Source organism: Mugil cephalus, chromosome 21, assembly GCF_022458985.1.
Source record: "Mugil cephalus isolate CIBA_MC_2020 chromosome 21, CIBA_Mcephalus_1.1, whole genome shotgun sequence".
NCBI classification, from domain to species: Eukaryota; Metazoa; Chordata; class Actinopteri; order Mugiliformes; family Mugilidae; genus Mugil; species Mugil cephalus.
In genome coordinates, this window is record NC_061790.1 from 1,616,512 (window position 1) to 1,637,878 (window position 21,367).

At 43.3% G+C, this 21,367-nt stretch overlaps 1 protein-coding gene and 1 long non-coding RNA gene across 2 annotated transcripts in view; both read right to left on the minus strand.

Annotated features, from left to right (window-relative positions):
* Positions 1 to 333: 333 nt before the first annotated feature.
* LOC124998922 lies at positions 334 to 3,611 on the minus strand. Its single transcript, XR_007111110.1, has 2 exons — positions 3,382 to 3,611; positions 334 to 3,055 (listed from the first exon to the last, which is right to left on the minus strand). It is a non-coding gene; the product is annotated as an uncharacterized LOC124998922 (long non-coding RNA).
* Positions 3,612 to 6,324: 2,713 nt separating this feature from the next.
* Positions 6,325 to 21,367, minus strand: part of LOC124998921 (collagen alpha-1(XII) chain-like) — a 94,782-nt gene continuing 79,739 nt past the window's right edge. Inside the window, exons 63-74 of the mRNA XM_047573558.1 lie at positions 16,558 to 16,716; positions 15,804 to 15,881; positions 13,335 to 13,421; positions 11,571 to 11,624; positions 11,222 to 11,317; positions 10,264 to 10,317; positions 8,412 to 8,465; positions 8,257 to 8,310; positions 8,046 to 8,117; positions 7,926 to 7,961; positions 7,199 to 7,265; positions 6,325 to 6,553 (exon numbers count right to left, since the gene is read on the minus strand). Of these exons, the coding sequence (XP_047429514.1) occupies positions 6,348 to 6,553; positions 7,199 to 7,265; positions 7,926 to 7,961; positions 8,046 to 8,117; positions 8,257 to 8,310; positions 8,412 to 8,465; positions 10,264 to 10,317; positions 11,222 to 11,317; positions 11,571 to 11,624; positions 13,335 to 13,421; positions 15,804 to 15,881; positions 16,558 to 16,716 (1,017 nt within the window). The 3' untranslated portion in view covers positions 6,325 to 6,347. The remainder of the gene's footprint in view (positions 6,554 to 7,198; positions 7,266 to 7,925; positions 7,962 to 8,045; positions 8,118 to 8,256; positions 8,311 to 8,411; positions 8,466 to 10,263; positions 10,318 to 11,221; positions 11,318 to 11,570; positions 11,625 to 13,334; positions 13,422 to 15,803; positions 15,882 to 16,557; positions 16,717 to 21,367) is intronic.

Sequence of the window (21,367 nt, forward strand, 5' to 3'; positions counted from 1 at the left end):
ATTATAAATATATTATTTTTACAGCAGTCAGAGTTAAAGGTTGTGTTCAGCCACAAACGCTTTGAAAGGAAGTTTTTTTTTCTTAGTGTTTTATTTATTGACCTGTTGAAAATGTTGAAATTATATTGCTTTATAAAATTAAGGTTCCTCATCAAAAATGATTCCATTTGCTGCTTTACAGTGAAGTTATAAGGAAAATAAATTTTTCATATTGGACTGAATATCTCTTATTTCTCCATCAGCTCATCTCGTCCCTCTAGTTGTTCCTTTAATTTGTTTCCGTCACCAAACTGTTCAGACCCCGAATAATAAAAAAACCAAAACATGAAAGTGTAGATTTTCAGTAGTTTTATTGAAAAATGCCTCTTCTGTTTTCAGAAATAAATAAGAAAATAAGGCTGTGGAATTCACAATCTGCAGCTGAAACATGAAGCAATGACCATGGTCGCCATGGAAACCATCCATAGTCTAGCGCAGATTTCTGACGCATTCTATACTGAGAAATGACAGGAATGACAACAACTATATTCTGGTTAAAAACAAGTCGAAATGTAACAAAAAAACAAAAACAAAAAATAAACAAAAAACAAAAACATGTACTAAATATACACCACAGACATGCAATTCCACCTTCGGTAAAATTAGCTGTGACGGAATAAAGGAAACCGATAAATACCAAGTCTAAGATATAGGAATGAGAAGCGTTGTTTAACTGCCGTAATGAAACTGAACCTCCTAAAAGTGACAGTGAATGATGAGAAGTTATAATGACGTGACAGAAATAAAAACCCTCTGATGTCCCGACACTGTGAACGTCGCCAGCATCGCTGCTACAAACTCAATGCAAATATGTTACAAGCAAAAAGACACTAATGGAATAAAAAACTTACAGGTTCTTTGGCTTCTTAACTTTTTTTTTTCTTCCATTTTAACAGAACTGCCAAACAATCAGCCAAAGCTCCCTCCCTCCCTCCCTCCGTCCATCATCCAAACCCTTCACCTGCCACAAAAAGGAATATTCACACACGTCTGAAGGCATTTAAAGTGATTTCTGATCAATCTGAGGTGTCAAACCTCGTCTTTTTTCTTTTTGTTTGGTTTGTGTATAAAGTCAGACAGGTGGAGACAGAGAAAGCAGAGCCACTTATGAGGGCGTTAACCGGCCGGGGGTCGGTCTTGATAGTGATCTCTTGCGGCGCTGCGACCCCTGGTCCTCGCCGGGTTCTGGGTTTACCCGGGGTTCTGGTTCGGGTGGGAACGGTCCTGCTCGGAGATAGTTTGGGGGCGGCAATGAGTTTCTCCTCGTTTTCTCTCAACATGCACAAGAGGAAGTGGTTAAAAAGTGGAGGAAGTCTGGCTCGATGGTGAAGCCCTGACACAGCTGGTTAGTAGTGAGCAGGGGCGTGGCCACGGTGGGTTTAAGGGGGGCGGGGCCTCCAAACAGGAAGTAGTGACGTCTGCACTCTGGACTCACATATATAAACTACTTTCGGACAAATTGGACTACAACGACTTTTCCTCAGCTGCACTCAAGCTAGCATAAGCATCTGATTGCTAACTGTTAGCCTTAGCTAAAGCTACTATCATGTTGTCTGTTTTACTAACTAAAAACAAAGAGTAGAACTCAGGCTAACTGTTAGCATCAGCTAAAGCTACTATCATGTCTGTTGTAAAAGATATTGACGGCAAAATAAGCCGCTATGGACTGATATTAATTTTACCAACTAAAAACAAACAGTAGAACTCAAGCTAACTGTTAGCATCAGCTAAAGCTAGTTTACCTCAGCTTCGTGGCGTTTGAAGCTTAATATTGATGCTCCAACACCTTAGTAGCTCAGCTGGACCTTGTATCATCTGATTAAGCTAATTAGCCTAGCTTAGCATTAACAGTGGTCTCTTTAGCTTTCTGCTAATGTTATTTATTTATTTCATATCCACCTAATAAGATAATTAAGGGCTTAAAATGGTCAAACTGAAGAACCTGGGAGCTGCAGGCTAACAATAAGCAGCGCTAACAGCATTAGCAGAGATAAGAGCGCGCAGCCAGAAGCTAATTAAGCTAGTGGGGATAATTATATGTAAATTAGCCCTCGTGGACACACCCCTGCTGGACATTTCCGTCACGTTCCCCCTTTACGTTGATGTTAGCGATGTTCAGGTGTTAGCCAGGAACTAGCATCATCATTTCTCCACAACTCACTCATTTACAAAATACAACAACACAAACACAAAGTACTACCCTCTACCTCCAGCCAGGTGGCGCTGTTAGTGTTTTATAACATCCAGGTTACAGTGCAGGTGATTCGGGGATAAAAACAGATTCTTTTCGCTAAAGACATGAAACGGTGAATGTGAACCTTCACTTTTGGTCCTGAGCGTTTGGTAAAACAGCTACAAACACACGGGCAGAAAAATACAAATAAAAAAAAAACAATCAAAGAGGCGTTTTTGTCGGCATTCAGCAAGCGGCAGGTTGTTGTTGTTTGCAAGGCGCAAGCTTTTAAAACTACAGATGTTAAAGTGTGGAGGACTCGGTTCAAACATCATTTACAAATTAGTTTATTTACACGTGGTGAGAGATGCTGTTAGCAGAGATGCTGCTGAGGCTGATGCTGCTCGGCTCCTCTGCTATAAATCCACCTTTGTTAGTATTTGGTTTGGGCTGTTTGTTGGTGCTGTTGTTGGGTGCATGCTCCTCCACTCAGCACAAGGCTGCTTTGTTTGGTCTTTGGCTTCAAGATGCAAACAGGCCACTAAACGGGTCGGTGCCATCATCATCATCATCATCATCATCATCATCATCATCATCATCATCATGGCTGCTGCTGCTGCTGCCGCTGGTGTTTTGCTCTACTGGTTGTGAGTCGTTGTTAGTACTGGTTCCTCTTTGTTGTTGTTGTGTTGTGTTTCAGCACAGTTTTGTTAATGGTTCCCTTTGGCGTTTACGAGCAAGTGTTTCAGTTACAGGACTTTTTTTTTTTTTTTTTTTTGGTTTTGTTTTTCAGGAAGTCAGTGAAAGCAGCACAGGCGGCAAAAAAACTCTACTATGGTCAACCTGGAACAGGCCAAAGAGGATGGAAGGTGTCAGTCAGGTCAGAGGAACAAACACGTCTAACGATTAGTGACTGTCAGTGTCTCGCATGCATTAACGAGGTCACCTCGTCCTGAGACCAGGCTCCGTCTCATGGGGGGTTCAGGACGTCTCCACCAAACTCAAACTAAGAATTAACGTTGTGTTTTGCAGAGTTATGTGGTGCTTAGCTCTACTCCTGCTTCCTAACCACGTCCTGGACCCAAACCCGTGGTCTGGTTCTGGTGGGACACAGAACCAGGTGACTCTCTGGGTTTAACAGCTACAGGAGGTTGGTTAGTGGCGCCTACCTCCGTATCCCTGCCCGTTGTAAGGAATGCCGACGCACTGAGAGGAGTCGCAGTATCCGGGAGGTCCAGGGGGCCCGCGGACCCCGGCGTAGCCCGGACGCCCGGGGGGACCACGAGGTCCGGCGGAACCAGACGGGCCTGGGGGGCCTGTCCTGCTGTCTCCTGGTGGACCTGAGGGGAATAATCACAGAGGTAAAAAACATAAGAGCTTCTGTTAGCTTGGAGCTAGAGTTCAGTGGCTAGAGCTGTTAGCTTGGTGGCTAGGATGCTAATGGGGGGGGGGGGGGGGGGGGGGGGGGGGTCATCATGGTGTTGTTGTGGGAATATCTGACTGTTAAATATTCAATGAGGAGGGAGAACGTCTGAGTCTGATACGTGACGTCATGTGAATGCACCAGATTTAATCTAATCGATGGCGTCGTATGTTTTTATTTTTCCAGCTTTGACTCTTTTCTTTTTATAAAAAGCTTCGAGATGAATCTAAATGTCATCGTTCTCTTTGAAAACAGCCACAGGCAGCGTTTTCTGGTCTTTGAAACAAACATAGACTTGTGGCTCAGGATCCTCGCGGCTGCTTCGCTCCAGCTGGAAACATCAGAAATTAATTAAAAACCACTGGATCTCAGAAATGAAATAGGGTAAAAGTATGTGGAGGAAAGAGGAGCGGGATCTGCTGATCCTTTTTCCTTCTCTGTGTTATGTCTAGACTTGGACAAAGTCGGCTTGGAAACTTTCCTCAGCATGAGTTCCTTCTCTCTCGCTTTGAAACCAGCTCTGACTCTGAGGCTGGAATCATGGTGCTGGGCTCCATTTATGGAGGTTTGACTCGTCTTTAGGACAGAAAGTGGCGTCTATTTATCATTAATTTAAAAAATAAAAGCAACACTGTGTAACCTTAGCTGAGTGTGTTGCCAGATAAAGCTGCAATGCTGTTCAAAAACCAAATATGACGACGGGAAACATCCCTGACAAAAGGAAAGAGTTCGTTTGGTTCCAAATCTATTTTTACCTGCAAAATAAAATTTAAAATCAGCCAAAGTTATGTGACCAGAGTCATATATTATAGAGAGTCGGAGCGTCTGATCTGTCCCTCCATGCTGATTGGTTCTGAGCTGGTCACATGTTTCATGGGCGCCATGTTGGATCCATCTAACCAATATTCACCCATAGAGAAGTGGCAATAACAGAGAATAAAGTTGGATTAAAAGGTAAAATATGCCACAGGATCAGGAAAACACGGAGGAAACTCCACCGTTTCCCCAGTGAACAAAAACACAGAAAGTTATGGAGCAGAAGATTAAAAGGAAGAACTGGATGTCAGCTGGTTTCTCTCTATTATGTGATGAGGTAAATGTCAATGTCTCTGTTTGACGTTTGTTAAGATTTTATATAGAAAAATAAAGTGACACCATCATTAATGTGAACCTTGATCTCAGAAACACCCAACACCACTTTACAAATGAATGAAGTCTGAAGTTAGCCTAGCCTTATGCTAGCCCTATGCTAGCTAGTTATCTAGAAAAATAGCAGCTAGCGTCATATATACTGTGAAACCCACATGTGTTCATGTAATTTATGTCCCTGTAGACACATTTAATTAACACATTTACTACTAAGTGATTATGGCTAGCATGCTAATGCTATGATGATAACACTAAATAACAGTGAGACTAGTTTTACAGTTTTTCTAACAGCTCCATGACTGATGAGGTGATTGTGCTACAAAGCTTTTTACAGGCTCATTTAAAGGAAGTAGACGCTGGGATATTTAAGCCTTTTACATATTGACAGACGTTGGTAATAACATTTATTGGCCCGTTAATGGAGAAAATAAGACAAAGTGTCGAGAATTTAGGAGAATTACACCTTTCAAAGGGAAACTGGACTTTACTGAAATTTCTGAAGTGTTGCTTTTATTTTGAAGGGCTGTAATGGAAACACAGCTACTGCTTCATCCTGTTACTCCTCGGTCACTGGTTTTTCAATGGATGAGTCCTCATCGCCCCTCGTCTTCCTGTCCACGCCTGAAGTCCCGGAAGTCGCGAATAACTTCCGGCAGGAGCTGTAAGTAATCAAGTCGACAGGGAAACATATAATCTATGCAGAGCTGAGCCTCACTTTAATTTAAAGACGACAAATATTTAAACCATTAGAGCTAGCTCAATGTAAACGCATCATTTCATGAAATGCTATTCGTCCTCATTCTGCTTTTCGTCCCTTTGCTAACCTGAACATCAAACGTGAGCAGCCTCCCCAGCCTCTCGTATCCAGACTCTGCTTCACGCTCTCAACTTTTACTGGAACCAAACAATGACTGTCCTCATTGTCTTTATCAGCGCTCCATGTCCACACATGGTTCGTCACACGTCTTTAATTACTCAACGATTCAGCTCATAAAAGTTGCACTTTCCAGCTTTAAACCCTCAGAATTCGTGTTCACTTTCCCAGAACGTGAGATTCTGCAGCCGTGGTGAAAACCGACGCTTTTCTAGAAGCTTCGAGACGTTAGAGAAGCAGAAAGCTGCGACGCTACGACACAAAACCTCAGAAAATAAATGAATGAATAATAATAATCAGTGATGATCATCTTGTGAACCAGCCAAACCAATAAAAACACACACAGTCCAGTTCACTCTCTAAGAAGCAGATGTTTCCAGATGTTTGCAGCTGCTCCTCCTGTGAATGTTTCTCTGTATCAGTGGAGGAAGATCAGCACAACAAACATGTGTCAGCAGTTCCTATGACTTCCTGCTTCTATTTTATTTATTGGATTTAACTGGATTTTTTCATCAGTTCATAATAAATAATAAATAAATAATGAGCAGATTAAAACATAATGGAAAACGTAATAACTTCAGTCACAATCCAGTGACTTTTTGTTGCAATTCAAACTGTTTTTTATGTCATTATTCATGTTTAACACAGTTATTATTTTTCTGCTGCTGATGCAAACTGTAATTTCCCCTCTAGCCCCCGGGGCTCGTACCTCTCTCCCCCTGCTGACCCGGTGGACCAGGGTTTCCAGGGAAGCCGTTCCTTCCTGCGGTGCCTGGTTCTCCGCGTGGGCCCTGTCGGCCCTGAGCGCCGGGGGGTCCTGGGGGGCCCGGGTTGTTGCTGCGGTACTGGCCGTTGGGGATCTGGTTCAGTAACGTGTTCACGCGAGTCATTTGTTCTGCAAAGAGAAGCAGGAGGAACGTTACAGCAAACGGCTGTGACATCATCAGTCTGAGACGACCGACAAAAGTAATGTGATTACTGTCTTCAACGTTTTTCAGACCAAGGACACAAACATGTTGATTCATGTTTATGTGTGTTTAAAGAAATTTAAATTTATTTAAAAATCTATAAAAATGTCTAATCAACCAAAGGTTTTGCGCCCCCCCTGCAGTACCTCAGCGGACCCCTAGGGGTCGGGAACCCCCTGTTTAACACCTATGCTGTAATGCATCACTTTCTGCTGTGATGTGGTAACGTGAGGCATTACAAACAAATAACTAATATTTTACTTGTTACAAACTGGATTTTACACCAGAAATGAACCAAATGAATTAAGTTAAAATAAATGACGTTAACTTCCTGTTAGTGAGAAGATGAGTCAGACTCTACACTGAAGAACATTATAGTTAAGTTCACTCTGTGTGTGAAACCTGAAGATCTCTGGACCTCGTTCAGTAACTTAAGGAAACGTAGCGCGGTGCAGCTTTCTTTAGCGACACTGAATGAAATAAGATCTACTGAGAACAAAGAATCCATAAGTAACTTAAAAGTAACTTGTTGCCTCACAGACAGTAATATCATAATGTAACTAGTTACTCACCGTTGACCAGCTGCACACACACTTGTCTGGCGATGGAGCGCATCATGTTCTGAGGAGCGAAGTCGCCCTGAGAGCAGAGACACAGGAACAAAGACACTAAACTAAGTCACTCAGGCCTCATTTCATGGATTTTATCATTACTTCATATTTAGTTACTTTTCTGCCTAAAAATGACTCAAAACATCAGCGAGAACCTGAATCGCACCAAGGAAACACAAATATTACACTGGTGTTTATTCAGGACAATGAGCCAATGTTACAGATTATGAAAGTACGTTCACCTCTAAGGTTAAAGTTAAACCCAACTAGACTCTGTTTCCAGGAAACTAATGAAGCATCAGCTCCTGAGAGGAAACCACCAACATCTCCAGACTCTGAGACACTGACGCCTCATAGATATTTAATATATAATATGTAACATTGGCTCATTTCCCTGAATAAACAAACACAGGTAGAAAACTTTCCACGTGTTCGTTCAGGTTCCATTTGTCCACTTTCATCTTTGTGTTAAACTCGAGGGATGAAAATACTTTTAACATCGGATCTTTTTAGAATGTGAATCTTTGTGTCACATCTTATTAACGTCTAATTAAATGAACCCAGTTCATCACGTCTGTCAAGTGTCAAATGACTAATTTGCAAAGATTTCCTGAACCACACGAAGCTGCAGTGTGGATTTCTTTTCTTTGGATGAAGACGTTTCCTGGTGAAACAACAGTTCACTCACTCGTTCTCCTTTGTCTCCTTTGGGACCAACGGGACCCTGAAACCAGAGGAACCAGAGGTTTGACACCACTCAGACTCCACATGTCTCATTAATGCAGGTAGTGAGCGTGAGGACACTTACAGGAACGCCGGTGTCCCCGGGGTTCCCTGGTTTCCCTGCTCCTCCTGGTATTCCTGGAGATCCTGGAGGTCCCTGTGAGGAGAAGCAGAGTGAGTGTGTGGATCTGTGGGCGGCCGCTCCTTCTTCTCGGTGGCACATTGTTCTGGTTCTCAGCCGGAGCTTCATTCCTCGCTGACCGAGGCAACATGTGTGGGACCATTAGGAGTCTTACCATGGGCCCTGAGGGGCCTCTGGGTCCGGCCGGTCCTTCCTTTCCTGGGGGGCCCTGGAAACACAGCATCAGAGCTGAAAACCCTCAGTCGCTGCTGATCATGTGTAAAGAATCTGGAGGATGGTTGCCATTAAAACCAGCCCGTGTGCACTCACCCTGACTCCAGCTGGTCCGATGGGTCCGACGGCACCGGCGGGACCGGGAGAACCCTGCAAAACACGAGCAAACACGAGCAAACACTCAGAGCCGAGCCCACTTCATATCCCAGGTCCTGAAATGTTGCGTTTGCTCCGACTGACCGACTTGGTTCAGGTCCGACTCTACATCTCCGCCTCTCGTTTGCTCGGAGCCCTGCTCACCCTTTTTATTGTCTCTGGTCTTTGATGCCTTGGCATCGCATTTACAAGGAACATAATATATTCCAGATCTGTTTTATTGGCCATTATAACCCGGAGCCCGCGTGGTCTGCTAGTCATTAAATGCATGTTGCTATAGCATCTGCTCCAACACCATCACCTGCAGCCCGTCGCTCCATCAACACCAACCACTCAGAGGGTTTGTTTTACTGGAACAAACAGCTGAATAATCAGTCTTAGTCATGACTCTGCAGCTGGAGCTCAGCTCTCGCATGTTCGACTCGCCTCTAGTTCTGCTCTAGTGTCTTTGAGGGGAAACACAACATTTTCTGGAGGAAGTAGTCGACGGCGGCGTCACCAGATGATGAATCTGTGCTCGGAAACACCCACAAACAGTGACTCCACATCTGCACGGTCCAAACAAGCAAGTGGACACCTGGGAAAACTGTCCGTGTTGTCATCATCGGACCAGATTTAGACACGAAAAACACTTCACTGGAGAAAGGAAGTAAAACCCACCATAAAGAAAATTACAAACCAATAAACTGGGACGTGATCTTCACAAAATCAATGTAAATATATAGATTGAGATTTTAATTAACACCAAAGCAGTTGGAACTAATTAACAAACCTCCCTCTGCTCAGGAAAATAGATGCAGTACTTTATGGATCTGGTGCATCTCTGGAAATATTTGCAAAGTCTCAAAAGATTCTCTGCAGAACAACCTCTGAGAATCTCTGAAGATCTTTCAATAACCTCTGAATTTCTGAGAGGAATGTGCAAAGACAGTTCATCATGCTGTGAGAAGCGTTGCCACATCGCCCCCCATCCTGCCTCCCTGCTCCGGCTCCTGGTCCAGTTCCCTCTGGCCTACAGAGCCTCCATGGCCGAGCTCCAGTCTGCATCACAGAGCATCTCCAGCTCCTCCTCAGATCCACAGACCAGCATTAACCTACTGGTTCCCAGGACCAGACTAAAAACTGGAGGGGACGGAGGCTTCGAGGGGGGTTTTATATCTCAGTGCTGAGATTTACTTTCTGTAAAGTTCGCCAGATACAGCAGGTGGGAATAAACTGAACTTTCCTCTGACGTTTGCTGAACGTTTCTAGGAGATGAAATCACTTAAAACTTAAAGCTCAGAATCATCTCTAAACAGATGCAGTGGATCTTATCTCCACAGACGGAGGACGGAGCTGAGAGGTTTTCAGGTGTCGCCGCCGTCTGATCTCAGCGCGACCTCTAACCTTCTGACTTCCATCTCTGTCAGCCTCATAAAACGTACCTAGAGATGAAAACGCTAACTCATAATCTCACCGATATTTCAGCCACAGACAGGTTCAGTAGTAACGCTCTTTAATTTCTTGCCAGTGAAGTCTAGATGTCACTTTTCTCCTCCAGCTCCTCGTACATTCCCAGATAAAACCCCGGAGCTGAGAGCAGCGGAGGATGTTGGACGAGAGGCCGACACTTAACCAGCGCCGTTAATCAACCTGACGTCTTCTTGGCTCCGTTTAATTTAAAGCTAAGCTTCAGAAAAGCAGCAGCGGCCTGAGAGCGTCTGCTGCCACGAGTGAAAGATGAATTATTCTGCTGATCACGGTTTTCCTTCAGTCAAATACCAGAGATAGTTTTAAAGGAGGCTGCACTTACTTTCTGTCCAGGTAGACCGGAGTCTCCGGGGTCTCCCTTTGGTCCAGGACGGCCCTGGAGGCAGGAAACAGTAAAACGATGGATGAATGAGGGCGGGTTCATCCACGTGATTGGTCGTGATTCAGAAAGAGGAAACAGAAAATAACCTGAGACGTGCTGCTGTTTGTTTAGCTGCATTTCATTCTGTTATTCTTTTTACCTACATCACACTTTTATACTCACTGATGCAGCCGCACGTTAAATATAATGAAACATTATAATTAACCTGCATTTAACATGACCTGGATGCATGTGATTCTAAACAGGCAAACAGGGACAAACAGTGAGTCTCTGAGTCCCAGCCTTCAAAACAAAAGCTCCCTCAGTTATTTTAAACTAACGGTGGATGAGAGAAGCTTCATGAAGGGAACAGTTGCATGAGAATTCATCCACCAGTGAACCAGCCAGTAGTTATATCAACATTTAACACTGTTTATCTTATCAGTTCTGAATCGAGACGTCCAGATCAAGGAGGTCATTAAATATGACGCAGGCTGCATTTTAATGCTGAGAACTACATTTTCCTCTGCTTTCCAGAGTTAAACCTGACTCTGACATTTTATCTGCTCTCTAACGTAAGAAAACCTGACAGAATCTTTTTTATTTATTCATGATAGTTGTGGTTATTGTAGCTCTGCTTTAGCTGCAGGTCTGTTATTTTTTATTTTTTAAAGCTTAATGTGTAACGTAAAGCATCAGATAAATGAAGTAAGAGTAAGTCTGACTTCCTGGAGACGAACCAACCGAGGGAACATTTCTGTCTCATCCTCGAGATCCAAGCTGTGATTTATCAACATGCAGTGAGGGTCAGACATGAAAGAATGTAATTCTCTGCCACAGCTACTCCCCAGCTTGTAAATTTCCCTTCATGATAAATCTCCAAATAATCCCCCTTCTCCCCGTGTGTTTACAGACGTACAGCCTCTCCTGGAATCGACATCCCGCTGGGTCCTTGCGGGCCGGGCAGACCCATGGGCCCAGGTGGTCCGTTATCTCCGCGAGGGCCGACCGGTCCCTGAGAAAAACACACAGAGGAGGTCCGATAAAGAAATATGTTCCCAGGAGGAATTACTTCAAGTTCAACTTCGCTACTGTGGAAACTGTGGAAAAATAAGAAGGCGGAGACAAGGAATCAGAGGAATCAGACTGGATCTGAGACGGAGAAAAAAAACCACGCGTCCAATAAGTGGAATCAGATGTGATGGGTTTTTGTTGACAGCTGAGGACGTGTTGTGTTAATGAAAAGGTGTTTTTCAGGAGGGACTCACAGCCGGACCGGTCTCTCCTCTTTCACCTCGGGGTCCTTTGCTGCCGGGGGCTCCCTGCAGAGACAGGAGACGAGAAAATCTGCTTTCACACCTTAATATTTCTTCATCCTGGTCTAAACACGACTCCTACGTTACCCACAGTGCACTGGGGCCACAGGCTAAAGGTGAGTTCCATTTAATAAACAGTGAAAAATAAAAGCTGAACAAGTGTGAAAATCTGTGACAATTTATTCATCTTAAGCTTTAAACTTTGTTTGCTTTGCATTTTTAATTTCTCCCAGGTTTTTTAAGATTATTGGGACCCAAGAAGAAGAAAAACTGTCATTATTTCACTGTATATTATAATAAACTGTGCAAAGACAGAATTGCAAATAATGTTAGTATTTGCTAATTAATCAGGTTATAGCTCGTTATTGATGGAATTAGTTACGTTTGTGCATCATAATAAACTAGAAAAGTTAATTAATCATAAATAAACTGTAAAATCTGACGAGGTTTTGCACATTTTTGCTCTTTATTCACGTGATCAGCTGCAGAATGAATCCGCTGAAGCGCTCGTTACCGTGTTTTTACACCAACTAGAGTCGAAGCAGAAGAAGCTGCTTCAGACCTAAAAGTTAACGTCCCCATACGAGGACGCAGGGTCTCAGCAGGTTAAATTATCGTCACTTTGAGGAAGATGGAGTTTAAATGAACTGGTCACATGACCCTCAGCATCATCTCCAGGGACATGATAAAAAAGTGTTTCCATTGAACTTTTATATGAACTTTTATATGAACTTTTATATCGACACGTCTGAAAAACCTCATGAGAGTAGAAATGTTTTATCTTTAGATGTTTGAGGGGTTTTTAGAAATGTAGGTGTTTCCATCACCAGTTTATTGTTGAGATATTTATATTTGTTTGTTTGTAGAGAATAGAAACAACAGAGTCCTGGTCCCTTTAAAGACCACCTACTCAACAAGTCTCCCATGTGGTCCTGGTTCTGGTCCAGTGTAGCAGCTGATACATTATTCTACTGACCACATGGTGGCGCTGCTGCTGATTGACTCTCAGACTGAGACCAGGTCTCTAGTTCTGGATGAGGACACGTCTCTTAGACCCTTCTGACCTTTCAGGGACGTAACATCCTCATTGTTGTTTTACTTTTTGCTGCAGACTTGATTCAAGTGATTCAGGACTTTTATTTGTTTTGCAGCATTTTTCCACCGTTGCTACTGACTAATGCAGCAGTAAAATCTGTCCTCTGCTTATTTATGGTTATTAATGCACTGCTTGTTGAACAGGGGAGACTATGGCACATTAACAGCGGCACATTAACCACAGAGGACCTTTCTGCAAAGCCTCGTAAAATCTTTACAGAGAGGGGAGAAGGTAAAGTGTGGAGTCTGTCTGACAGTTAATGGATGGACCTCCTCCTCCTCCTCCTCCTCCTCCTCCTTCTCCTCCTGCTCTTATTCTAGATGTTTGGTGTTATTGGCTCAGAACGACCAAAACCTGCAACGCTTCTAAACTATTATTCTGACCCGTGAATCAGTTTCTTTAGATATATTTTGATAAATATCTGTGAAAACATGGAAAGTTAAGTTTTTATCTAGAGTGAAATCACAGTTAAATAATTCTGTAAAAGGTTAAATGAGTGAATTTCAGATTAGATTTTGATTTCTTTGAGCCAAACATGAATGGATGTGTTATGGAACTGAAGCCCTGGCGCTACAGGCTGCGCTCTGAGAGCAGGAAGGTGCTGACGGGCTGGTTCTTACCACGGGCCCCTGAGGCCCCGGTTGCCCGTTGGCCTCTGATACGCAGGTGCAGGAGTTGGGAAGAGACGGACACTTCAGCTCATCTCTCTGGAGAAGAAACAGACGATTCAACAGTCAGAACATGACACTAGACACAAGACAGTTCACGTGGTCTCTAGTTCTTCTTCTGCTACTCAAATAAAAACCTGCTGGAGGTAGAAAAACTAACATGAACCAAAGATGGAATCAAATGTGGAGACGATGGAGATGTGTTGGTCGTCTTCTAAGACTCTAGACATTCAGGACATGGAGGAGGACATGGACGAGGACAAGGAGGAGGACATCCTTCTAGTTCATCTTCTACTTTCTCTTCCTCCTCCTTTCTCATCTCTTTCTCCATTTCCTCTCGTCTTTCGTCTTTTTCCTCCTTGTTGCGTCTTCTTCCTCTTCTTCTTCGTGTGTTCTATTTCCAGCAGATCTGATGGTTGATTGATTCGTCTACGTATAGGAGCTACTGAAAGGTTTGGAAATTCTAAATTTCATCTCTAGAGCAGGACTTCAAGAGGACTTCTTTACTTTTGCGATTTTTAAAAAAATTTTCATGAAGAAAACCAGAACTTGTAGACCACATTAGACCCTGATCAGACCTGAGGATGTTTCCTTGATCTTCTCTGATTGGCTCAATGAAAACCACATGACAATAAACCTCACTGAGAGGAACCAGGAACCACGTTACCACATATGGTTCCTGGTCACATCAGCTCAGACTGGAGACAAAGAGACAGAGAATAATCAGGTAAAAGCCTCCGTGGTGGAGGATGGAAGTGGAGACACAAAGAAAAGGTATAAACGTAAAGTACGTCATCCAGAGCTGCAGCGATCAGCTGATTTACTGACTCCTACACGACACTGAACTAATGTTTTCTGAAATATTCCTTTATAAGACAATCAGCTGTCCTGGGTCATCATGGTTCGGATAAGAAGCTCCAGTCGTCTGGCTGGACATTCCCACAGACAATGCGTCCAGACGTTTGTCCAACTCTTGTCAGACAGAGCTTTACTTGTTGCAGCGTCTCCTGAGATCTGAGCTGAGCGGAGGCCAGAGTTTTAAAACCTCACATCATGGCTGAAAACGATTGACTGCTCTGTAATGATGCTCGTCTCTTTTTAGACTTTGAGGAACAACAGAACGCGTTTAGTTTGTGTGTAACGAGGATCGACTGGACGGGGGGCGGGGCTACTTTTTGCTTATTTTTGCAGCCTGATTGCATGAAGCACTATCTGCACATTTTAACCAACTTCTTCTTCTTAACTGCTTCATCTTCTGTCCACGTGTCTGATATTGTGAAGGTTCCTTCTTTGCATCCTGGTTCTCCACCCAGAACACATGGTCCATCAGACCAGAACCACCTTCCTCCTGATATGTGTCCGATGTCGGAGCTTCCATGACCCTGGTTCTGGTTCTTCTCCTTTCTTGGACCAGTACTGATACATACTAGCTACAGGAGACCAGGAACGAGCTGAAGTTCTGGAGATGTTCTGACCCACTCCTGTCGACGTCACAGTTTGGTTCTTAAGACTCTAAATCCTAAATCCTGCTTCACCGTGTTCACGCATTGTGATAAATCCACTGACAGGAGAGAATCAGACGTTAATGTTTCCTTTTAATCCTCAGAACCTGCTGTTGACTGTATGAATGGGAGCAGCTCTTTGGGTCCTGGCTCGCTCACACTAGCTCCACACATTCATTCATAAATTCATTCCTTTTCTGTAACTGTCTCCGATCTACATCTCAGAGCTTCCACACATCGACCCTTTTCATTTCTGTGATTCGAGCCAGTTGTGATTACGGCGTCTTTGATCTGCTGCAGCTGAGAAAGTCCAGGATGTAGAGTGTTAGAGTTTTAACCAACGCACACTCGTCTCCATCTTCACAAACATCCAACGTCCAGCGTCAGAGGAGAACCAGGTGGTCAGATTCTTTAAGAAGATGAATAACGTCCCCAAGATGCAGCACAGATGTGAAAACAAACACTAGAGGGAACAATACACTTACACACCAGCAGATGTGAGTTTTCTTCTTGTTTTTTTTTTTTTTTTTGGATGCAGAATAATCTCAGGACACTGAATAAAATAAAATACTGCCTTGTTTTTTTCCCTTTGAGCCTCACTTGTCAAGATGACCTCACTGCAACAACTTCACTTAAAGACCAGGAAACATTGGAAGCATGTGTCTAATCAGGACAATCCACAGCGTCTGCTTCATCTTCCCATTATTTAGAATTTCTTAAGTTCAATTCATAATATCAGGAAAGAAAATCTGTTGCTCCGCAGTCCAAAAACTCCATCAGCCATTTTTATACCGTGTAACCTCCCCCAGACATTAAGGCTGGAACTGAAGCTGGTCTGTTAGAGAACGTTGACCATGTTGAGTTTCCTAGAGGAGGTGGAGGTGGAGGTGGAGGAGGTGGTGGTGTGGGGTTTCCTTACCATTGACGGCAGGTCACAACATCTGTCCCTGCTGGTCCAGGCCAAGCTGCAGACAATGTCGAACATCTGGAGCTGGAACTGTGGAGAAACGAGGGCAGGAAAAAAAAAAGTGAAACCAAACATTGGAATGAATCTGTGTCTGTGAAACGCCCTCATAGCAGGAGAACGAATGCAGCTCATCAGCCTCGTTTTACTTCTAATTCACTAAAACCAGGCATCCAGGGGCGAACCAGCGTTAGCTTAAAGAGCACAATTAACCACAGGCTCATTAGCAGGACTAGCAGCTAACGCTAACAGGAGCAAACACCTGATGATGATACACTGGAAAAAACAGATTATTTCACTGTATATTATAATGATGTAAAACTAAACACGACTGTGAAAAGACAGAATTATAAATGAGCAAGTCCCAACGTCCTCAAACAAGTTGTAGCTCGTTACTATTGATAGACTTTGTTACGTTTACACATTCGCATTAAACTAGAAAAGTTAAAAAACGTAAATAAACAAGTTTCGACTGTAAAACTTGACAAGGTTTTGCACATTTCTGCTCTTTTGTCACGTGATCAGCTGCAGAAAGAATTTGCTGAAACTCTTGTGACCATGTTTTTACACCAACTAGTGTCTCTAGTCATGAGGATAAAAGTCTAAATGGACCAAAGTCCTAACGTCCCCGTATGAGGACGCAGGGTCTCGGGAGGTTATTTAGCCACAGGTCGTAGCTGAAGCTTCTCCTCCTCCAGAGTTCACTTACAGTTGCTGACTCTCCCTTGGAGCCGATGGACTTGGACATCTTCCCCAGGACCTGGTAGCCGTCGCTGGACGTGTTCCCCGCGTCCTTGATCTTCTTCTCAGCCACCTCCTGGCAGTCGATGTTGAGCTTGACTCCGGTGGGTGACACCAGGATGTGGAGCTTCAGAGGGAGAGAAAAGGGAAAGGAGAGGAGGAGTTTTATTGGCACAATCCTTTGTTCTAGGACCAAGTCTGAGAGTCTGGCTCGTGTCCTCGGGGTCTGTGAGTTATTAGGCTGGACGGACTCGAGACTGACTTCGCTGTAGCCCTGTTTATTGAAACGCTGCTGGAATGTAAGAGAGTTCACACAAGGGAAAACCTCTCGCTTCATTCAGAAAGACGACGCACTCCGTGAACACGTGAACATCAAACAATGGACGGTCCAGAAACTCCTGCTCTGGATTCAAGCTCTGAACTCGTTCTGGCTCCGGATACGAATCAGGTTCAGTTTCATGGATGTATCCTGGGAACTAACATGGAAACGTGACAGTCAGCGTTGGCCAACACCTATTTTATTTCCTTTTATTTGATTATTCTCATTATTTTGTTCTTATTGTTCTTTGTGAACTGATTCTTGGGGTAAAGAAGCTTTTTATATCAGATTATCCTTCTTCCTGTTTCCTTTCACTCAGATTTGGAAACATCTGAGTTTATATTGAATTGTTTTGTTTTAATCAATGAATGAAATAAAAAAAGTTAAAATGAAACATCACTTTTTTTTTTCACGCTGTCACATTCAGTTCAAAATGTTTATGCCATCACAAACACTGGCATATAAAGGGTTAAAAGTCAGAAATTAATCAGACTTTTAATATTTATGATGAGGACTGAAGAGGATTAAAAGGTTTGTGTCACAAAGTAGAAAACATTTTTATTTTTACCTTTGTCCCTTAATGGGAATAATCAGGTTTGAGGGTTAAATGACTCGTCTGCCAGTAAATCAACAATAAGTTTCTGAGCTCGTTATAAAAACAGACGCAGCTGTTTTACAGAAATAAAACTATTTACTGCTCACGCCTCAAAGATTCCTCCTATGAATCCAAATATTCCAGTTTCAGCCGGGAATTCACTCTTTTCTAGGTCAGGTCTCCTCAGCGTGTCCTCCCTCCCAATCACTGATGGACACGTTACGTCTTTAAAATAACTGAGGCCGCTCTGCTCCGCTCTCCAAAACCACCGTTTGGATTTCTCTCCGGTTCCATCGCATGTCGTCATTTTGTGGCGAAGGAACGAACCTTCAGACACGGCAACATTTCCTCGAAGCCCGAGGCCGCTCGGACCGAGTCCAGCTGCTCGTGGTCGAGTCGGCGGCCACAGAAACGCAAAGTCATGTTCAACAGAGCACGGAGACAGTGTCTCTGTTTACACAACGCTCTGCTCAGTCAGCAGGTCGACACCTCGACAGGAAGCGCCGGTCGTGTTCAGACGACGTGGACTTTAAAGGTCGGTGACGGGGCTGAGACGTGATCCTGACTAACGTGCTTCACTCCTCCTCTGTGTTTGACCTCTTCATGTGTGGCCCAGCTCCACAGCTGAACACCGAAACACTCGGAGCCAGTTACAGAGAACTGACAAAATAAAGGCAAACACAACCTACTGCATGAGAAGAGAGAAACAGGAAGAGACTTAACAAACCAAATGTCTCCAAGAAACTCGACAAGTCCAGTTTGTTTTAACTTTGTTTTTTTTGGATGTACAGTGACCTGGACGACTGAGAAGCTTCACGGACGACATCTACATCTCAGGTGAACATTAAAATATCTCCACAACAACATGATGATGGACAATAAATAGAGTGTAACCCAGGCTCTAGCTCTAACTCTTACACTAACATATATATCTGGCAGTTTTCTGTTCAGATGTAGCTTGGCTCTCATAGGGGAAACCACCGTCACCTCACTGCTAGCATGAAAGCTAATTTACTGCAGGAGGATGGACCATGTGTTCCCAGACCCTTACAAACCTAAACCTAAACCTAAACCTAAACCTAGCTCTACCACTAACCCACACATCTCTGGTAATATTCTGTTTCTGTTCATATGATGCAGAACATCAGGTAAAACAACCTGAAGGCTGAAACAAGGACAACTGGACCTGTACGTTTCCTTGAAGACGTTGTCGATGTATCAGGACCTGGATGACTGAGAGCTTTTAATCAGACCAGGTAACATCCAGCATGAACCACCGGGACACAGCTTCTTATTCTTTACTTAAGCTTTGTGGTTATTTATCAGGTTTAGATTTTTTTTTTTTATGCAGCCATTTAAATTTAACACAAAACTAAAGCGATGCTGCCTCTCAATTCATATTAGCCTCAAAGCTAATTTGACTTTTGTTTTATTTATGTTTAGGACCTTTAGATGTTTTGGGTGTGATGGACGATTATGCCGTTTAACCACAGAAGAAGAAGAAGATGGTGATGATGGAGAGTTCGTCCTTAAATGATTGGAAAACGAGGAGGAAATGCATCAAAATGTGACATTTCTGTTGGTTCCGTCCAGATGTTTTTTCACAGGAGAATGGAAACGTTGACACAACGTGGTCAGGGTCGGTCCAAACAAGGCCTGCTGTTTGCATCCCGCGCCTCCAGAAGATTCGAGGAACTACCGAGGCTTTTATAAAAATGGAACTATTAATCTTTTTAGAGCGCGGGGGCAGCGCTGGAGCCGCAGCAGGAAGTTTACGCCATCTGTGCTGAGGCCTCACGTCGATCTGCTGCCGCTCGCTCTGGATTTATCTCTCAGGGCACAGAGCGAATGACGGGATCTCACTTTCAAACATTTGGGAAAATAATCCCTGGATTTAAACGCAGGAATTCAGAGAAGTCTTTGTGCAAATCACTGAACGAACGTCAGTGGAGTCGAGTCAGGTCAGGTTGTCCCCAAAAAAAATCCTGCCTTGGTTGTAAATAAAGGAAAATATTTACTGATCCAAAAGGTCTGAATGTTTAAATCTAAACTCAGATGAAACTCATGAAGCATTTGTCTTTGTCCGTCTCGTGTTTCCTTCGTCTTTTCCTGTGGTTCCAGTCTGATCTGGTTCTCCTCAGTTAATCCTTAGAAACCTTCAGGTCTTTTTCACAGATCTTTTTTTTTTAGTTTGTTTAGTTTTGTTTTCTAGTGAATTCAGGGGAAGGAGACGAGATCTGACCCGACATCTTTCAGCATCTTTCTCCGTGAACCTACAGCCAGGTTCACAACAAATAACTTCTGCATTTAAATCTTAAATTTCTCCTTCAGCTGAGCTTTTTCTGTTGTTGTTGTTGTTGTTTTTATGATTTGTGCTGGAGGCGTCCGACGCGCCGCCAGGTTTACGGCCGAGCGTGACCTCTGAACTCTGAGAGGAGAAGAATTTCTCCTCAGGGATCGAATCTGTCGGAAGAATTTTATCACATCTGAGACGCTGGACGTTCTGGAGACTGAATTATATCGACAAATACTTCACAAATCAATCTTCATTTTAAAGGATCAGATTTGGAGCTTTAAAAATCCTATTTTCTGAGACAATTTGAGCTTTTCCTTTATCCTCTCGTTAGAAACAACGCTGTGGTTTTGACAAATCTAGTGAGATTAGTCGATTCTCAGGGGACGATCCAGAACACGACAGAATCAGATTTAAAAAATATGACTGGACAGAGACGAGAAGATGAGAAACGAGTGGGTGAAGATGGAGCAGGTTCATGTCTGTCTGCACAAAAATAACTTTTCATTAAAGGAAGTAGATAAAGGTTCAGTCTATAAAGTGTATTTGTATTTGCAGCTGATGTAATGTAATGTTCTGATCACTCAGTTTTCTGCTTTAGTCGTGTATTTTTGTCAAAGTGTGTGAGTTAAGTTTCTTTAGGTTTCGTTTTGGTGTCGTTTTTCAGATTTTTTCTTGTAAATAAATGGATTAATTCAGTTTGTTTCTGGTTCAGCTCGGGTCTTTGTGGATGAGTCTGCATCCGTGTGAGTGTCTCTGTGTGTTAGTCCTGCGATGGACTCGTGACCTGTCCAGGCTGAACCACCTCTCACAGTATTTTACCAATAATTTCATAGAAAAATTTAAAAGTTTGTTAAAAAACATGGATGTGCCTTAAATCTAGTCACTGTTTATTTCAAAGCACTGAAATTATTAACTGTGTCTGACTTAAATTAATTGTGAACTTAAGTTGAAAAAACATAAAATTGTGTGTTTTTGACGGTACAAGGACGTGTTTTTTTAAAATAAATAACCACAACAGATCAGCCTTGGCTGAAGCCTGCTCTGTTTTTTTTTAAACGCTTGGATCCTGATTCCGATCAGAACGTCCCTAATATTTACTCCTGTTTAGACTCGACCTCTTCATCCAGAAGATGTTCATCACTAAGGAATGAGCAGCAGCAGGTTCTCTGCAGCCTAAACCCTGAGTCTCTGTGGTTATTGCAGTGTATGGAGGTTTGCAGGGAGGCGACCCCCCCCCCCCCCACTCCTTCCTGCTGGAAACTGCTCAGCTGCTCTGATGTAATTGTTTAATAGTGAAAGCAGTGACCCAATATTTTCCAGGCGAGTGTCCCAGCAGCGTCTGCACAGTTTTCTGTAATGATATAGTGATAAAGCTGCACAGCGTCCCCCCCCCCCCCCCCCCCAGCACCCTGACCACACATCCAGTCAAACATCCTGAATGCAGACCCATAACATCCTCATCCCTAATATCTATCATCATTGTAGGATCCTAAAGAAGCTGCAGTCCAGTGTTTGAACCTGCAGACGAACCATCTGCTGCCTGAAATATACAACACATCAGGAATCTG